General features: G+C 41.2%; 1 protein-coding gene across 1 annotated transcript; it reads left to right on the top strand.

Annotated features, from left to right (window-relative positions):
* Nucleotides 1-14,472: 14,472 nt before the first annotated feature.
* LOC125253015 lies at nucleotides 14,473-17,818 on the top strand. The gene is made up of 6 exons (XM_048166750.1): nucleotides 14,473-15,100; nucleotides 15,690-15,973; nucleotides 16,080-16,414; nucleotides 16,624-17,043; nucleotides 17,154-17,308; nucleotides 17,436-17,818. Exons 1-6 carry the CDS (start codon nucleotides 14,994-14,996, stop codon nucleotides 17,686-17,688), a joined length of 1,554 nt encoding a protein of 517 aa, XP_048022707.1. The 5' UTR covers nucleotides 14,473-14,993; the 3' UTR covers nucleotides 17,689-17,818.
* Nucleotides 17,819-19,090: the final 1,272 nt, after the last annotated feature.

Below are 19,090 nucleotides of genomic sequence, written 5' to 3'. Positions count from 1 at the left end.
TCAGAACACAAATGAAGATATTTTAGTTGAAATCCGATAGCTCCGTGAGGCCTCCATAGGGAGCAATGGACACTTCCTCTCTCAAGATCCATAAAGGTACTAAAAACATATTTAAATCGGTTCATGTGAGTACAGTGGTTCAATATTAATATTATAAAGCGACGGGAATATTTTTGGAGCGCCAAAAAAACAAAATAACGACTTATTTAGTGATGGCCGATTTCAAAACACTGCTTCATGAAGCATCGGAGCATAAATGAAGCAGTGTATCGAATCATGATTCAGATCACGTGTCAATCTGCCAATGGCTGAAATCACGTGACTTTGGCGCTCCGAACAGCAGATTCGACACACTGATTCATCTGTGCTCCGATGCTTCCTGAAGCATTGTTTTGAAATTGGCCATCACTAAGTCGTTATTTAGTTTTGGCGCTCCAAAAATATTCTCGTCGCTTTATAATATTAATATTGAACCACTGTACTCACATGAACCGATTTAAATAGGTTTTTAGTACCTTTATGGATCTTGAGAGAGGAAGTGTCCATTGCTCCCTATGGAGGCCTCACGGAGCTATCGGATTTCAACTAAAATATCTTCATTTGTGTTCTGAAGATTAACGAAGGTCTTACGGGTGTGGAACGGCATGAGGGTAAGTAATAAATGACAGAATTTTCATTTTTGGGTGAACTAACCCTTTAATTCGATATTATGGAAGACACTGCTGGATTCTGTGGTCAAACGGTCCATTGTCCAGTTTGAATAGGTCCAAAAATATCTCAGCTGCAGAAGGTGTTGATGTCGTGTGAAGGATCTTCAAACAATTACCATTTGAAGGATATAAGACGTAAGATTTGCATGTTTTCCTTTTAAAATTCTTTGTCAGTGACGCGCCGAAACAGACGATTACACTGCAATAAATAAGTAGGCCGACCTGTTTCCACTAAAAATAGCCTATAAACTTCCTAAAAGATTTGTTCACCTTATCAGCAAAACTGCATAAATTTGATTCGAATTGTTTAAAACTATTAAAATACTATTTGGTCAGTGGAAATGAATGAATCAGCTCTATTCTAAAACCTTTAAATCTTATGTATTTTATACAATCTTGTTTTTATGGATATTTTGATATATTTATTCTAAAACATAAAGAGGATATTGGATGATCTTTATCAATATAATGTGTGGCACAAATGGCATTTACAGTCTGTATCTAATATTTTCCATTGTCTTGTACCTTTGATGGCATTAACCATGGTGTCACATGGATAGGAACATGTATGGAAATCATATGCAGATGAGGTTATGCATAGTAAAACTAGGCCTTATAAATAAGACCCCTGATCTGTACGAGTTGGGGGCGTGTCAGTCAGAAACATGACGGAATCAATGGATGCAACGTCTGTAGTAGGTAAATTTTTGCTGAAATGTAATGTTTACTCGTCCTAGAAACTGACATTATGTGATTGTTATATGCAACAAGTTAATGAAATATAAAAAAATGCTATCATTTGTGCACCTAGAGGCGGGAAATTGTTTGATTGTTTGACACAGGCATTTTGTTAACAGATTTGTACTTTTATAGCGTTTGTTGATACTGAAAACCAGTTGCACTGGGATCGCGATCTGACAATACCAGTGACCCAGGTGCTGTACCAAACCGAGGGTTCCCCTTTAATTTATCTTGATGAGGCAATGACAATATTAGAATGAATTAGAATGATTTTTGAAGGATCATGTGACACTGGAGTGATGACAGGTACTGTACTTATCTGAACAAATCTGCAAATATCTTGCAGCTGACTCAAAAGCATATTTGTTCATTAAAGTGAAGAAAATATACTGTACAGCTGATCATTACACATCAGTAAGATAAATTAAACACACCACTATGAAAAGCCAGTACAATAAACTGAACAAGAATAATTTTCCCATTAATATGAATGTTTTTAATTGTGTCAAATGTCTGTCTTTTGAAACCTGCAATAATATATATATTTTTTAACAATTACTTATATTGTGCAAGTTATCAGTTGGAAAAATGGCAGCATAAGAAGTACATATGTTCTTGCATTTCTGTTGTTTCCACACAGATTCCAGCAATTTCCCTGCTTTTACCTATAACACATTGCCATCCTGCACTACCTACTCCAACCCTGAACCCTCTGTCTTCAACTCATCACCTACAACACCTCCTTCTACTTCAGTACCTTCTTTGTCCACCTATCCCCCACACCACATTTTCACTCGAGAACAAACTCTGTACCTCATTGACTTGACTTAATAGCCCAGAAAGTGGCAAGAAATTGGGCAACTCTGGAGGATGCCTTTAAGAAAATTAAAGACATAACAAATCAACAGGACGAGGTGTCATCAAATTTGAGTTCTACACTGAGATGGAAGAATTGATTGGAAGTAATCACGACGTTGACTTCCCAGTAATTGGTGATGCATGGGTGTCCAAATAAAGAAACCCAAGGCACTCAGAAAGGATTCTTCAAGGCCCTCTTCTCCCTGGCCGAGTGATGTGTCTCAACATCATTCCTCCAGTAGCAGGCCACCACCTCCTGAAGATGAAACACAATCTTCTGATGCTTCAGCCATCAATTCTAGTCACCGCAAGTTGGTCAACATGAACTTCTTAATTTTCTCAAGGCATCGGAGGAAGCTACCCAGTGGCAGCATACCCAGTTACCCAGTGGCGGTGACTGCATCACAGAAAACTCTAGACACACTTCTACAAACATTTCTGGAAAAGCAATAGAAAGTGTAACTGTAATGTTCCCTAAAATGCAAATTATTTTACCTGCATTTTAAAAATGCTTAAGGTGCGTTCAAGTCACTTTTGTCGTAGTAAGATGGTCGTGTATCTTCTCCTAATTAATTACATAAAAATACAGCTCTTCTAATTCTAGAAAATGAAGAACAAAGAATGTGCGTTTTGCTTTTTTATGTGTTTAATTTATGAAGCTACTGCTAACTTTATCGTTTCATATAATATTGTTATCTTATAATATCCTATCATATTTTGTGCAGGGAATTAGTTTACTTCATTGTAAATAGAAAAGCCTGACAATGTCACTGCTAAATACCTATAAGAATTATGGTATTCCGCCATGTTTCTCACTGACAGCTGAACTGAGTTAGTTCAACTCTGAGTAGGTTGACTCTGAGTTAAGCACGTGCACCATGACTATGAAAAGCCATGATCAATGGAGCTCTGATATTACGATTCACCATGTCAGTACAAGCAAAGTCGTAAACACGACTTCCCACCTCGTAAATACAAACTTCCCAGGAGGACTTGAATGCACCATGAGACAGCACCAACACCATGTGACTGTGACGAATGTAATCAAAGTACCGCGAGAGTAATCTGAGAGCAGCCGGCTGATTCATTCTGCGCAGCATCTCAAGAGCAGAGAGCCACTGGAAGGCAAGCCTGCAACCTTTCAACTGTGACTGTCAATTACGTCATACCCGCGTTACCCTCGGTTTCCGGTTTTATTTTGTAGAAACCATGGAAACACCAAAGATGCTTTAATATTTACATGTTTTAATAGACAAGGGAAAATCTGTTTTGATATATTTGTAGACAGAAAACTAATTATTGTTATATAGCTCAACATGTTTAGTCTTATTGTTTAAATCTAATTTTCTATATTTTTTGCGAGTACCATGCTGTACCATGCCTCAGAGAAAAACACTATTTTGTGAAGTAGCTAACATATTATAATCAGAAGCAGCTGTAACAGTAATACAGAATTTTCTCCATCATACAATACGTTTTAAAACTAATTACATGCCATTTATCAACACAAGCCATTCATTTATTAAGCATTTAATAAGATATTCTAAAATCAAAAAATTTCTAGCTTACTGCAGCATGCAACAAGTTTCTCACAGCAGTCACCGAGCGAACGCTCAGAGTAATGTTATAACATTATTTTCAACACACTCAAATCTAAAATGATAAACAGAGCTGTGTTACCTCATTCTCTTTCTCCGGAAAAGCGGAAGCTGCACTGGCGACTGCGGCATAATAAAAGTTCCGCTGCTCGTGAGGCGTGTGTTGCGCAATCGCTCCAGCGGCTTCTTTCAGCTCCCACAACACTTGGTCCTGCTCTGCTTGACACTACAGTACAGTAACATTAATAATTTCATCCATGAACGTGATTTTTTCCCCCCGAGTCCTATGAAATTTGGCGTCATCAAGCCAGAGATTATATATTATAGGGAGATGAGAGGGTCTGTATCTCTTACCATTGGAGAAAGCATAACGGCTAACTTAATCACGTGCGGCACCTCTTGGCCTATCCTGTAATGGCAGTGACATCAGTCGCAACATTCCCTAGTCTGCCTTCTCTTAATAATTAGGCCGTGTGTCCACCAAAGCATTTTTAGCCAGCTGAAAACGCTAGGCGCTCTGCTTAAACCGCCTATCTGTGAGCACTTGAGAGCTTGAGAGCGCTTCTTTGTTGCTATGATAAGGAATATCTGCGGCACTGTTACTTATAACTGATTTTGCAGGTAATTTGTTTCAGACTAAAAATGTTGACACAATGTGAAATTACTTGCTATGTATTTTCGGAGACCAGCAATATTAATTTCTCATTCATTTTATTCCGTTCTCTGCTTGTTGATGTCGTTGTACAGCAAGAATGTTGTGACAGTTGGCCGGTGTAGTATTTGTCCCGCCCCTCCTCCACTCTGATTGGACGGCTGGCTAAAAAGTGACAGTGATGAGCACAGCGTTTTACTCAAAGTTGAACATTCTTCAACTCGAGGCGACCAGTAAAAAACGCCGAGCTCTCAGCGCTTGAGCGTGAAAAACATACTCAGTGCCTCGCTACGCTCCTGGCATTTAAAAAACGCGGCGTACCCATTGAAAACAATTGAAAAAGTACGCTAGCAGCTGGAAAAAACGCTCTGGTGGACACACGGCCTAAGGGTACAATATGTAAGAATTCTGTCCGCTAGAGGTCGCTAGAAGCCTATTCAAAACAAAGGCGTAGCTTGATGACGCCACGTTTGAGTGTGGAATCTTGGGACATGTGGGCTGCGTCTGAAAACTGGAAAATGCTGCCTTCGGAGGACACATTTCAAGCAGTGCCCAAGGAAGTCGACCGGAAGTTGAAGTCGGCCGCGTGCCGCCATCTTGTAGCAGAACTTCACTTGCGTTAGCCATCCCATTGACTCCCATTCATTTTGGCGTCACTTTGACAGCAAATAACTTTACATCTGAGGCGTTTAAAGACTCAATTTGTCCATTATTTATTTCTAAAGATACACGACAATGTATAAAGGGCTCCATTACCTTCTATGTTACATTATGGCCCCGTAGAAACAGTTTTTGTAAAAATAGGCTAACGATTGCGTCATAACCACTCGACTCTCTGTCGCACAGTAAAGAAATTACCGTACAGGCAGGAGGAGAAGCTCGCAGGCAATAGTATGCATTAACTTAATATGGCGTACTGGCGTTACATTTTAAAATACTATACAAAATAATTAATCAGAATACTTACTGCTGCTCACTCACGCCAAAGAACTCCCCGCTTAAGCTCGCCGTCTCTGCAAGATTAACGATGGCAGTTTGCACGCACAGCTACTAGAAAATTTACATCTGTCAGACAGGTTGCTGACGTCATCAAGCTTAGTTTGAGTCTGCGCGTCAGAAACGGAAGTGCTAAAAATCGCTAAAAATGGGCTTCACTTGTCTCAATTGAGTTCCAATGGGGTCGCTGTGTCCATTTCTTTTACTGTCTATGATTTCAAGGTAGGAAGGCATAAAGGCACGTGTAACCCAGGTTACTAAGAGCCCTGTTAATGTGAAATAGAAAAGGGAATAAAAACCATAACACTCGTGAATATATAAATCAGCATTTTATTTTAATAACATTTGTGAAATAGAAAATAGGAAAGTGCATAAATTCAAAAAATAAAAAAATAAAAATAAAACTAATTTGAAAAATTATTCACATAAAACAAATTTAAGATTGGTCCAATAAGAAGAGCGAGGAGTTAGCCCCGCCCTATGATCGGAGCTGTGCGAGAGAGAGAGAGTACGAGCGAGAACGCGCGATGCGAAAGAGAGAAACAGCAGCTACGACACGGTCCTGAAAAAGAAGAAAACAGTATTAGAACACATAAATCATCAGTTGTGTTAAGAAAAATAACAGATTTTGAGAGAAGAAATGTGAATTGAACATCGTCAGTCGTTTATCACAGTTGATGCCAGCGCAAACTGTTATAGATGAGAGAGAAACTTCCAGAGGTTGGAGTTTTGCCTGTCTGAAAACTTCATAATTAGAAAATTCGAATTCTCTTGGTTGGGTTTTTTTTTTTTTTCCCATCTCTGTCCTTCTTTTCCCTATCTTCTATTTTCCATCATCTCTTGAGTCGGGTGCAGCATATTTTCTGGAACCGGACGATCGTCGAAGAAGACTTTGAACTTGAACTGTCCCTGCATTGCACTGGAAAGAGCCTGCGAGCAGGAACTGGCGAGCCATGCCCATATAAGGGTCGAGCTACGTGAATCAAGAAAGTGGTAGGATTGTGCACACGCTTTTCCTTCGTTTTTCCTGACCGAACTGTGTTGCTCAGAACTAAATTGCGGAAGACGGATCTCGTGTAAGCAGCACTGAACTGAGCTAAAGTTTGGTGAAACCCTAATGCACATTGGGACTGTTATTGTGAACATTAAGGTTGATCTATTGTAATTCCTTTTCTTCCCCCCCCCCTCTGAAATTCCTCTGTTAAATTATTTGGTTTTATTTTTAATTTATTTTTGTTGTTTTTCTGAAGAACAAGAGTGAAAAAGGTATTTCAAAGTGTCATTTGGAAGAATTGTATTCATAGTCAAATTCAAGGTTATTATCTATATTAAATAAGCCAATTAGAAACAAATTGAATAAATAGGTGAAATATATATTCTATATTATTCTATATATCTATATTTCATATTATTAACTTTATTAGGTTGAATCTAAATAGATCAAAAAGAAATAGACAAACAATTAATAAAATAGAAAAATAAATAGAACAATAGAAAATTTAAATAAGGGTTAAAAGAAGAATACATTTATTTATTTTACTCGTTTCATTTATTTCATCCTCCATTACCCCTTTTTGGTCACTATATCCATTTTTTTTTTTTTCTTCTTTTTTTTTTGTCTGTTTATTGGTTTTGATGATGTATTGAATCTCTGACATTATTATTATTTATTGATTTTTTTCTCTGTTTATTATTGCATTATTGACATATCCTTTAATACATCTTACCTGTTTTTGATGCAGCCAGTGTTGTCATCATTTCTTTCTACCCTTGTTGCTAACACAGTCTCTTGAGAGTCCGATCTTCTGGTCGCTGGTCCAAATTTAGAAACAGTGTATTCCTTTTCTGCTCATTTCCGTTATTTACTGTTTAGAGGGAGGGTCGCACTTGTGCCGCGACGCGTACGTTACAGAAAGTTGGCGAGCCAGCCAGGAGACTGTTGCTTAGCAACAAGGACAGCAGTAGGAAAGGCAGAAAACGAGAACATTTATTACGAAAAAAGAAAAAGTGCTGACTTTGCGATAATGGAAATCATAGAGAGAGAAAACGTGAACGTGGAAAGTGCAGTCATAGTCAAAGGCCTCACGTTAACCGAGACAGATAGTGAGCTAGAGACATTCTTGCAAAAGTATGGATCAATTAGACGTAATTTTATAATCGATGACCAAACTTCTGAGTTTCATTACCATGGTATTGTGGAATATGCTCACAGCACTTCCATGCTGAACTTAACACCTTTGTTACCTTTAACCCTGGGAAGTCTCTCAAACCCGAGTGTTACATTCCAAGTACGAGCTCTGGCTAGCGTCTGTAAGCAGACAGCTAGTGGTACGGTCACTGAAGAGTATCTTGAAACGTTGAAGGCCCTTGCTAGGGGAAGTGGGAAGTCTTTCTTAGATGTGCTTCAGGGGGAGTTGGAAAAGCTTCAGGAAGCCCACTCCGCTAACCGTTCTCCATTAAGAGCACAAAATGCAAGCTTTAACCCTCTGGAGTCTGAGGCTGATTTGGGGCCTGGAGAAGTTTTGACATGCCCTGACATTTGTGCTTTTTTCAGTTGTTCATAAACATATAAATGACAAAAGTGTCATTACACTGTATTCAGCATAAACTAGGCTACAATAATATGTGAGGAACATGTATGTACATGTTTGTGTTTTTAAAGGAATAATGTTTATGCGTGGTTACTAAAAAAACAAAAAACTTAAGTCACTGAAATAAGGCCAAAAAAAGTATAGTAAATCTGTGTTTACAATACTTTAGGGTATTGGAGGTTGTAAACTAGAGTTTTTGCTTCAAAATTATGTAAAAATTATGCTGCCTACTCCTTCATATAAAACAATATATTGATTTAGTTTTTGTAAGACACTTTTTGCCAAGAAACACAGTATGCATGGAGGCGTGAATCACCACTGAAAAATGGGCCATTCTCACCTGAGAAGACAAAAGAATTGGATAGTAATGAGCTGAAATGACTTGCATATTAATGAGGCATTTCAGTCAGGTAGGCTGTGAAAAAAACCTTCTGTGATGTCTCAAGCTCATCATGATATATGAAACATACAGAAAAATATTACAATATAAAGTAATGGTTTTATATTATACTTTAAAATATAATGTATTTCTGTGATGCAAAGAGTCTGAATATAGGCTTTTAGTTTAAAAGCATGCACATTTGGAGAAATATTGGATTCTCATATGCTTATGTCAATTTTCTATACAGAGAAGTTATATTTATTTAATATTCATTGTCATTACTATGAGCGCTGGTGTTTTCAATTCATCCTTGAAGTCGGAGGGCGCTCTCTGTGCATTTTTAGTCCACAAATTCATCTAAAAGAAGAAGAGGCTATTCCATGAATGGAGTTTCCAATTCATACTGCAGCCGGAGGGCGCTAAAGAAACAAAAACTCATCTAAAATTCATATATAGAAGAAAAGAAAACAGGAACTAACTGCATGTCTTCTAGAGCTCCCTAACCATGACTTTTACATCCAGATAAACACTTTTCAAGACAATAAATACACGATTGAGACGATGAATGCATGTATTGCCTCTGAATTTGCGTCTGAATAGCGCTGGCTCCATGGGCGTGGCCGCATTAGCAGATAATGAGCTGAATCACGGACTTCTGACATGGCTCTCTTTTCATACAGATTACATAAACACAGAAGGTTTGTTTTCGATTTGACTTACATGATTTAAAACCTGACATCTTAACGTTTTTTTAGACATAAGTTTAATTTTTCTGTGATTAGTATTCACTAAGTTACAGTTCATTTTCTGAGAACTATCAGATTGGACTTCGTTAAGAGGGAGAGGAGAAATCACGCATCATGTTAGTTTTCTTTATTTTACAAAAAGCACAACATTGTGTTTTTACTCTGAGTGTATACAAATAAAAGAAGATATTCTATAGTTTCAATTGATATATTACTTATGTCTCTATGACAAAAAATGACAGAGTATTTTAAATCTGTTTTGCTGCAATGTGAAAAAAAACCTGCAAAACGCGCTGGCGCGTTTTCAGACCTCAGAGTGTTAAAGGCAAAGGGGAATGACCACGCAACGAGTCCCAGTGAGCCTGTTGCTCCCTCAACTTACGCTTCTTTTCCTCAACCTTCGCGGGGTTCGCAGCGTTATCACAAGCAACGGCCAAATGCCCATCTTCTCCGCATCTGAAGCAATATCCAGGGCGAGGGCGATTGGTCATTGGTTGGAACCTTCTAGCACTTCTACCAATGTCTGTCTCAAACAAATTCTGAGGCGGGAAAACTTGGGGACTAGCAGCCTCACGGGAGTAGTCTCTGTAACTCTTTTGAGCAACACTCTGAGCCTGCAGTTCAGCAACTTGTTGTCGCAGCTTAGCGATTTCTGAGTCATCTGAATTTTTGTGCCTTACTTCTTGGGCCATGGATGCTTTCAGAGTGGTAACCTGAGTGCGCAAATCTTCCACTACTTTCCTCAAAGTGCTCAGCTCCACCTTCTCAGAGGACGCACTCGGCCACTTATGGCCTGTGGTTTGACCTAAATTAGCAACTTGGGCCTGGACCTCTGCAAGCTGTTTCTTTATGAGGTCAGCTTCAGAAGTTTCAGAATTTGTAGTCTCATGAGAATAAGCTGATACTTGCTGAGTGGCAGCTCGTCGTCTCGGGTAGGTATTAGGAGCTTTTGACAACCCAAGGTACTTTTTCATCCACTCTTCCTTGGAGGCATGCTTACCCTCCTCTGTTCGGATTAATACAACCAACTCAGCAAAGGTGGGTGGGTGAGCCTCCCTCCTTCCTAACTGAAGGCTGGCTATGAGACCATTGTCCCAACACCCTCTCATGAACTGTTTCAAGAGGCAACGATCATGATCTCTCTCCGCAATGCCTCCCCTCCTAATCGTTGTACTCAAAATAACTTGCAACCGATGCAAAAAATCTGATGACTTTTCTCCCTGATTCTGTAAGGTGCCCATGAATTTGGCTAACAGTTCATCACCATCCTCTACAGAACCATAGACTGACTCCAGCAACTCAAGATATACCGCTGGCAAAGCTGGAGGTCGCACGTGTTTCACTACGTCTGCAGCTGGAGGCAACAAGCTGTCTAAGATCCTCCGCGCTCTATGCAAGTCTGAAACCGACGGGTCACTTAAACTAAGGGAAGTCTCTGTAGCGGGGCATACAGAGACGAGGTGTAAAGTATCCACCCTAAATGTTACAAGCAAGAGCCTGTTACGAACAGTCATTATAAGTCTCCGCTAAAAAGATCATTATTGATGGAAAGGAAGTAGATTGTCTCCTTGACACAGGGTCTCAGGTCACTACAGTTCCCCAGTCATTCTACGAGGCACATTTGTCTGATTACCCGCTGAAGTCGTTAGAAAATTTGTTGGAAGTGGAGGGGGCCAATGGGCAAGCTGTGCCATACTTGGGGTACACTGAACTGACTTTAAAGTTTCCTAGAGAGTTCATAGGCGTTGAAGTCAAGGTCCCTACGTTAGCTTTAATAGTTCCAGATCTAAAGAGTCTGTCGCAAGTTCTTGTCGGAACCAACTCCCTGGACGTGCTTTACAGTCATTGCGTTAAGGAAATTGAGAGTAGCCCTTGTTCGAGTCTCCACGGATATCAGGCAGTGCTTAAAATCCTTGAGGCAAGGTGGAGGCAAAACAGCAGTGAAGCATTAGAACAAGTGAGGCTGTTAGCTGTGTGCATACATTGCCTTCTAAACGCTCTTCTCAGCTGTCCGTTCTGCTTAAGAATAGTACTCAGACAGACTTAACTATCCCCCCTAAAGCCATATTGGCTGAGATCCATGCTATACAGAGAGTTGTAGAGAAACCAGCCCAGAATTCAAGCAAGGTTGAGTCACCAGCACCTACCCACGCCAATCTTACCTTTGATTTCGGAGACTCTCCCTTGTCTTCAGACTGGAGGGAGCGGATAACAAACCTGTTAAATTCCATGCCTGAGGTCTTTTCTTTGCATGATCTTGATTATGGCTGTACAGGTCAAGTAAAACATCAAATCAGACTAACTGTTGAGACACCCTTCAAGCATATGGCGCGTCCGATTCACCCACAGGACATTGATGCTGTTCGAAAGCATCTTCAGGAACTGATGACTGCTGGAGTTATTCGTGAGTCGCAGTCCCCCTTTTCTTCACCCATAGTTGTAGTCCGAAAGAAAGATGGCTCGGTACGGCTCTGTATCGACTTTCGGAAGTTGAATTCCCAGACGATCAAAGACGCATACGCTTTGCCAAATCTGGAAGAAGTCTTTTCTGTACTTACAGGCTCAAAGTGGTTCTCTGTGCTTGATTTAAAGTCTGGGTTTTACCAGATTGAGATGGATGAGGCTGATAAGTGCAAGACTGCTTTTGTGTGCCCTCTTGGATTCTGGGAATTCAATAGAATGCCACAAGGAATCACGAATGCACCAAGTACGTTCCAAAGATTAATGGAGCGGTGCATGGGTGATCTTCACAGGAAACAGGTGCTAGTCTTTTCAGAGACCTTGGAAGAACACAAGTCACGGTTAGTACAGGTCCTCAATCGGCTTAAAGAGTATGGGTTGAAGTTGTCGCCTGAAAAATGTTGTTTCTTTCAGACATCAGTCAAGTATTTGGGGCATGTTGTCTCGAGGGATGGGGTAAAGACTGACCCGGCTAAGATTGAAGCTCTTAAGACTTGGCCAAGGCCTACAAATTTGAAAGAACTGAAAGCGTTCTTAGGATTTGCAGGGTACTACAGAAGGTTTGTGTGTGACTACTCGAAGATAGGCAAACCTCTCAAGGGACTCACTGAAGGGTACCCTCCACAACGTAGGGGCCGCAGTGGGAAACGAGAGGGGGGTGAGTACTTCAACACCAAAGAGCAGTTCGGTGATCGGTGGACCACTGCATGTCAGAATGCCTTTGATGTCATAATTTCTAAGCTGACCTCCGCTCCTGTCCTGGGTTTTGCTGACCCCAAGCTCCCATATACACTTCACACCGATGCCAGTACTATGGGCTTGGTGCGGCATTGTACCAGGAGCAGGACGGGCAGATGCGGGTAATAGCATTCGCCAGTAGGGGACTGACAAAGAGTGAAATACCCAGCACATAAGCTTGAATTTTTGGCCTTAAAGTGGGCTGTCACAGCCAAGTTCAGCGACTATTTGTATGGTGCAGATTTCACTGTTGTAACCGACAGTAATCCCCTGACGTATGTTTTGACTTCTGCAAAGCTTGACGCTACCAGTTACCGTTGGTTGTCTAGTTTGTCAACATATACTTTTAAGCTCCAATACAGGGCTGGGAGTCAAAACCAGGACGCGTACGGGCTTTCCGGCGTCCGCATGGTGAGCCTTTGGATGATCTCGTCTCTCAGAAAGAAAGAGAAAGTATCAAGCAGTTTACACTCCACCACCTGGCGGAGCCTGAAACTGGGTCTGAGGTTCTCATGGCGGATGTGGTGAATGCCATTTGTGAGAGGCATCAGGTGATTGCTTTGCCCGAAAGCCCTCCACACTCTCCAGTTACATTGGTTGAGTCCCTCACTCATAGCGTTGATGCTTTGCCGAATGAATTTCAACACGAGGTTGAGCATGGTCTTCCTGATCTCTCTAACATCTCAGAGGCCACATTAGCAGAATGGCAAAGGAAAGATCCAGAGCTTGAGGTAGTAATTGAATGGATGAAGAATGGGACTAGGCCAGGTACTCTGAGGGGTCAACCACCTGATATGGTATTGTGGTTGAGGGAGTGGAGTCGACTTGAACTGAGGAATGGGGTGCTGTATAGGAGGAAGCAAGAACAAGGGGCCCTTCATTATCAGTTAGTGCTGCCAGCTAGGCTAAGGGAGATAGTGTTGCGCAGCCTCCACAATGACATGGGGCACTTGGGTATTGAGAGGACCTTGGACTTAGTGAGGTCCAGGTTCTTCTGGCCTAAAATGTTCCAAACGGTTGAAAAAAAGATCAAAACCTGTGAACGTTGCGTGCGCAGAAAAACTCCTCCAGACAGAGCCGCTCCTCTGGTCAATATTCAAACCAGTAGGCCTTTGGAGTTGGTCTGCATGGACTTTTTATCGTTAGAGCTAGGCGATATATCGCATGCGATTGTCACGCGCATTTTGTCAGTAAAGCCGGTTCCCTGATTGCCGCTAAATCGCCATCACCTGCTTTCAAATGGAGCGGCATTTAATAAACAGAGCCGTATTTCACTGATAAGTTACGCAATATCGCGTTCATTATCGAAGGCGATTCATCTGCGATAATGAACGCGATATTGCGTAGCTTATCAGTGATCTACGACTCTGTCTATTAAATGCCGCTCCATTTAAAAGCAGGTGATGGCGATTTAGCGGTAATCAGGGAACCGGCTTTACTGACAAAATGCACGTGACAATTGCATGCGATATATCGCCCAGCCCTAGTTAGAGCCAGACCACAGCAATACCAAGAACATATTGGGTATCACCGACCATTTCACGAAGTACGCCGTGGCGATACCGACCCAGAACCAAACAGCTCGTATGGTCGCAAAATGTCTGTGGGAAAATTTCCTGGTACACTATGGGTTTCCTGAGAAGCTACATAGTGACTAAGGGCCCGATTTCGGATCCCACACAATCAAGGAATTGTGTCATGTTGCGGGTATCCATAAGATTCGTACCACGCCCTATCACCCCAGAGGTAACCCGGTAGAACGTTTTAACCGGACACTCCTCCAAATGCTGGGAACTTTGGAGAATGAGAAAAAGTCTAAGTGGAAGGAGTTTGTAAAGCCCCTAGTGCATGCATACAATTGTGACCCGTCATGAAAACCAGGGACACAAGTCGGCAGCACAACTATCGAGCAAAATGAGAAAGAAGCGTTTTTTTTCAAAATTGGTGATTTTCGTTTTTTTGCAGAATCTGTTAGTTGAGATCACGAAGAAGCCTCTCCGTGTTTGAGATAGCAGTATTGGTTTATTTAAAAGCATACATTTTGAGGTTGAAATCGGCTTGTTTTTCTGGGATTCTATCTCGCAGTAGGGGCGTGTCATTGTCTGTGTGTATTTCCATACTGGAACCGGATACGCCGGCTTTTGTTTCTTCCCGCCCTCCAAGGGAAGCGTGGCTACTTATTTATGCAGCGCTCTGACCGGCTCTGATATCAAAATTCAGTGAAGATGGACGTCGCAAAGAATATCGCAGACGAGCTGAACCGTGGCCGTTACACCGAAAATGTTTTGAAGTACTTCTTCGAAAAGCCGGATGATTATGAACAAGCGCTCACTGATTCTGAAGACGATCTGAGCGACGATGAAAGCAGCATAATAAGACTGAATAATATCCCTAATCTGCAACTGAGCGAAGATGAAGACGAGGAAGAATGTATCGGACTGGCGTCAGACGAGTTGGACCGTAAGATATCAGAATTATTGGACATTTAGAGGCAAACAGACGCACAGTGCAAACTTCGGAGATGGTTACATCCACAAAGAAGACACCGACAAAGAGAAAGTGTGCCCGAACGACTTATTTCATTGGAGGCAACGAGATCTGCAAGAATACTTTTCTGTTTCTTATGGGGTGAGTTTCCATTAACATCAAAGTTTGTCGTTTTGTGTTCATTCTAAGAACACATACACGTTTTCTCATGTGTCTATTGTTATTAGCTAGCTCAGGACTGTCGTTTTAATTGTAATCGTTCGCATCGTATCACTTGCCAAAAAGCCCCATTACTATAATGGGCTTTTAGATGGTAATGTTAGTATCTGCTATTAATTTGAATAATGCTTCAATTGCTTGAATTGACTGGTGTGAATGACTTAGCCCACGTAAACCTGCCAGTTAGCATTCTTGAATTGAATGTGATGCTAATCATTTTAGCTAGTGGTGGAGGAAGTGCTACATTCTTAACAAGGATTTTCTAACGTAATGGTAAATGTATCAGATTAAATTCCTACTTAAGTAAAAGTAAAAGTATCCGTAGCCGCAAAATGTGCGTTATAAGTCAAAAGTAAAAGTATTTATGAAGAGTTTAATGTACAGGATTTTTTTAAATCCTTTGACTCAATAATTTGACCTATAATTTGTACAATGCATTCTGATATAGGTGACAAGATGCCTGTTAGCATGATGTTAAACGTTTTTTCCTTGTTTTTTCTCCTTTTTTCAGCATTGGCAAAGACACCCTGGCTGATATAGTCAAACACTATGAGGAGAATGGCGCAAGACCACGTTTGAGGAAGAAGCACTCACTGCCACGTCCGCCAGCCAGGTTCATCAGGCCTGAGGATATCAACAGAGTTGTGGACTTCATAAAAAACTATGCAGAAGACAATGCCATCATGCTGCCTGGCCGACAGCCTGGGCATAAGGATTGGCATGTGAAGTTGCTGCCAACTCATGTGTCCAAGGCCTCAGTGTGGCGTCTCTACGTGAAGTCTGCTAAGGAGCTTGGTATGTGTAAACATTGATTTAGAATTGAGTGCTTATAATGTGAAATAATGCGAAGCACTATTAGCAATTACAATACAATTAACCATAAGCCATATCTGTTTTTCAGGTGAGCGTGCAGTTTGTAAAACCAGCTTCAAAGCACTGTGGGACCGACTTCTCCCACACATCAAAAGTTGCCGGCCACGCACAGATCTCTGCTGGCAGTGCCAAAGCAATAATGAGCAGCTGATACGAAGTGCAAACCTCCCAGATGACAGAAAGTCTGAAGCAGTAAAGAAGCAACAAGATCATCTTTCCCTTGTGCAGAAAGAGAGGGCTGTGTACAACGACATGACTGCTGCCTGCAAAAAGATTTGCTCTGGCTCTAACCTGTCTTTTGGACCGTCCCTACCAGCAAGCAAGAAGATTAGGATGCATTACAGTTTTGATTTTGCTCAGCAGGTAATACTTCACACACATTTACTTTACTTTATTAATGTCCCTTAAAGGGCGATTTGGTGCATGAGAATAAGCAGCCTGATAAATGCAGATAAATGATAAATGCAGAATAGCATCAATATAGTAATTTTTATCTTTATTAGACAGTTATGAATATACACAAATTTTATTTAATCTAATCCAAGTTCCCTCTCTCCCTCTGTCTCCAACAGTTACACTTTCCCTCAAACCCTCTCCAGCCAGGACCAATGTACTTCCTGACCCCACGGAAATGTGGCCTATTTGGTGTTTCCTGTGAAGGGCTGCAGAAACAGGTGAATTACCTGATTGATGAAGGCATGTCATCTACTAAGGGAAGCAATGAAGTTATCAGCTACATGCATCATTTCTTCGGCAACTTTGGAGTTGGAGAAACAGAGGTGGATCTTCATTGTGACAACTGTAGTGGGCAGAACAAGAACAACTTCATGCTCTGGTACCTTGCCTGGCGGGTTGGACACAAGCTTCACGATAAAATTGAAATCCACTTCCTTATTGCTGGCCACACCAAGTTTTCCCCTGACTGTGGCTTTGGACTCATCAAGCAAGCCTACATGAAGACAAGAGTCAACACTTTGGCAGACATCGCTGAGGTACTTTAACTTTACTTTGCTTTAATGACTTCAGTGCTGTTTTCTGTTCTGCTTCAATTAAACATTTAACTGAAGATTTTTTTTTCCTCTCTTCTCTTTTTTGTCATCAGGTTGTGGAAAACAGCTCTCCTGTGAGTCACCTCAATATCCCACAGCTTGTTGGAATGGCAGAGGGCAAAGTTTTAGTCCAGACCTTCGACTGGCAGCAGCATCTGACTCACCACTTCCGTACACTCCCACAGATCAAGAGTTATCAGCACTTCAGGTACTTATATTGAAACTTTCACATTGTGTACATACAATATAACATAGTAACAACATACACATGACAGTATTTTATGAGAAAATACTTTGCCATGTTTAAATTGTCGTATGTGCTTATTCTGTCACAGCTTTGATGCCAAGAGACCAGGTGTGGTGCTTGCAAAAACTCACTGTGATGCACAACCTGTCGAATATCAGCTACTGCGCGACGGAGCAGATCTGCCCTCTATCGACGGTCTTTCTGTCCTGGCCCCACCTGGACTGAACATTGACAGGCAGACCTATCTGTATGAAAAAATCAGGCCATTCTGTGCTGACGAGGCAAGATACATCACATGCCCAGCGCCAAGGGTCACAACACAGAAGAGACCGCGAATGTAATATCATTGGACTGTGTCACAAAGACCTTTGTCTTATGCTGCTATTACCAAGTAAAAGTGGTACTTTTGGTACATACTTGGATTCATACTCATGCCCTGGAAAGTTTTTGAAAATAAACATACATAGATACAGATCCTTGAAAGTGCTTGAATTTATTTTGTGCAAGAAGTTTTCTGGAAGAAATTCCATATTATTCTCTCCGGTCCAATAATGTGTTATTTCACCAACACTTCGTGGACTATGCTTGATTTACGTTAGTTACTTGCATTTACGCATTACGTTAAGTGTTTACAACGTGAGTTACTTTGTGTTGTACATTGCCATGATGTTCACGCGCGCACAAAACTACTACGGTACCTCAGCGTTTCACAGACACACTGTGAAATGACTGGTTACATGAGCCTAAGCTCTTTTCAATAAAATCCATGCAAAAGTTAATATCAGATCATTTTAGAATACAGTATAGGATGTACCGAATATTCTTTAGTTTTATGCAGAACAGAAATATGACAAATAGAATCAGACCTCTGTCATATGGCCAAAAATAAATGCAAAAAAAAAAAGCTTTTTGCACAGTTGTGTTTGACACATGAAAACTGTAACAATGTATTTTACAAGGTAACACGATGTAACCTTGCTCTCACTTGAAATGTGTCCCCACATTAACAGGGGGGAGCTTTACAGGGGGTATGGCTTATCTAAATGAGATGTAAATGAGCCCTATTGTCACTCCCAGCAGGTGAGAACAGGCGAGAACTGCAACTTTAGAGGCGTTTTTCTCCCTATAGAGCTTTCTTAAGTGCCTACCTTCAAATGGCTACAACTTCTCCAAATATTATCAGATTTCCATGTGTTACACATCGTTGGAAAGCTTGGAAACTACACTTTCAGAATCTGTGAATAACTCAAAATGCCCCAGAACCGACTTGTGTCCCTACTTTCCGTGACTGGTCACAATTGTACGCGCAATGATACAACTGGGTATGCTCCTTATGAGCTTATGTTTGGGCGGCTGCCTCGCTTGCCGGTGGATTTGGCTTTCGGCTTGCCAGTAGAATCTCCTGCAAAGTCCCACTCTCAGTACATGAAAGATTTGAAAGACCGGTTGCGAGAGAGCTACGAGATAGCTAAGAAGAATGCTGCTAAATTAGCAGAGCGTAACAAAAAAAGGTTCGATGAACGCGTAGTTGCTTCTACTTTAGAGGAGAGTGACAGAGTTCTTGTGCGCAATGTTAGGTTGCGAGGGAAGCATAAGCTCGCTGACAAGTGGGAGCAAGGTGTCCAAGTAGTAGTCAAGAGAGCGGTAGACTTACCAGTGTACACTGTCCGGCCGGTTGGGCAGAGTGGTCCTCTCAGGACGTTACATCATGATCTGTTGTTGCCCTGTGGATTTTTGCAGCCA

Source organism: Megalobrama amblycephala, linkage group LG18, assembly GCF_018812025.1.
Source record: "Megalobrama amblycephala isolate DHTTF-2021 linkage group LG18, ASM1881202v1, whole genome shotgun sequence".
NCBI lineage: Eukaryota > Metazoa > Chordata > Actinopteri > Cypriniformes > Xenocyprididae > Megalobrama > Megalobrama amblycephala.
The sequence above is the reverse complement of the archived record's forward strand: the minus strand, read 5'-3'. Positions and strand labels throughout refer to the sequence as shown.

What these genes read in the sequence shown, in the direction of transcription:
- LOC125253015 (XM_048166750.1), top strand. Translation starts at nt 14,994, where the DNA reads ATGGTTACATCCACAAAGAAGACACCGACAAAGAGAAAGTGTGCCCGA. An exon ending in GAAGTCTGCTAAGGAGCTTG is followed by an intron (nt 15,974 to 16,079) that starts GTATGTGTAAAC and finishes TCTGTTTTTCAG; the next exon opens with GTGAGCGTGCAGTTTGTAAA. An exon ending in AAGAGTTATCAGCACTTCAG is followed by an intron (nt 17,309 to 17,435) that starts GTACTTATATTG and finishes ATTCTGTCACAG; the next exon opens with CTTTGATGCCAAGAGACCAG.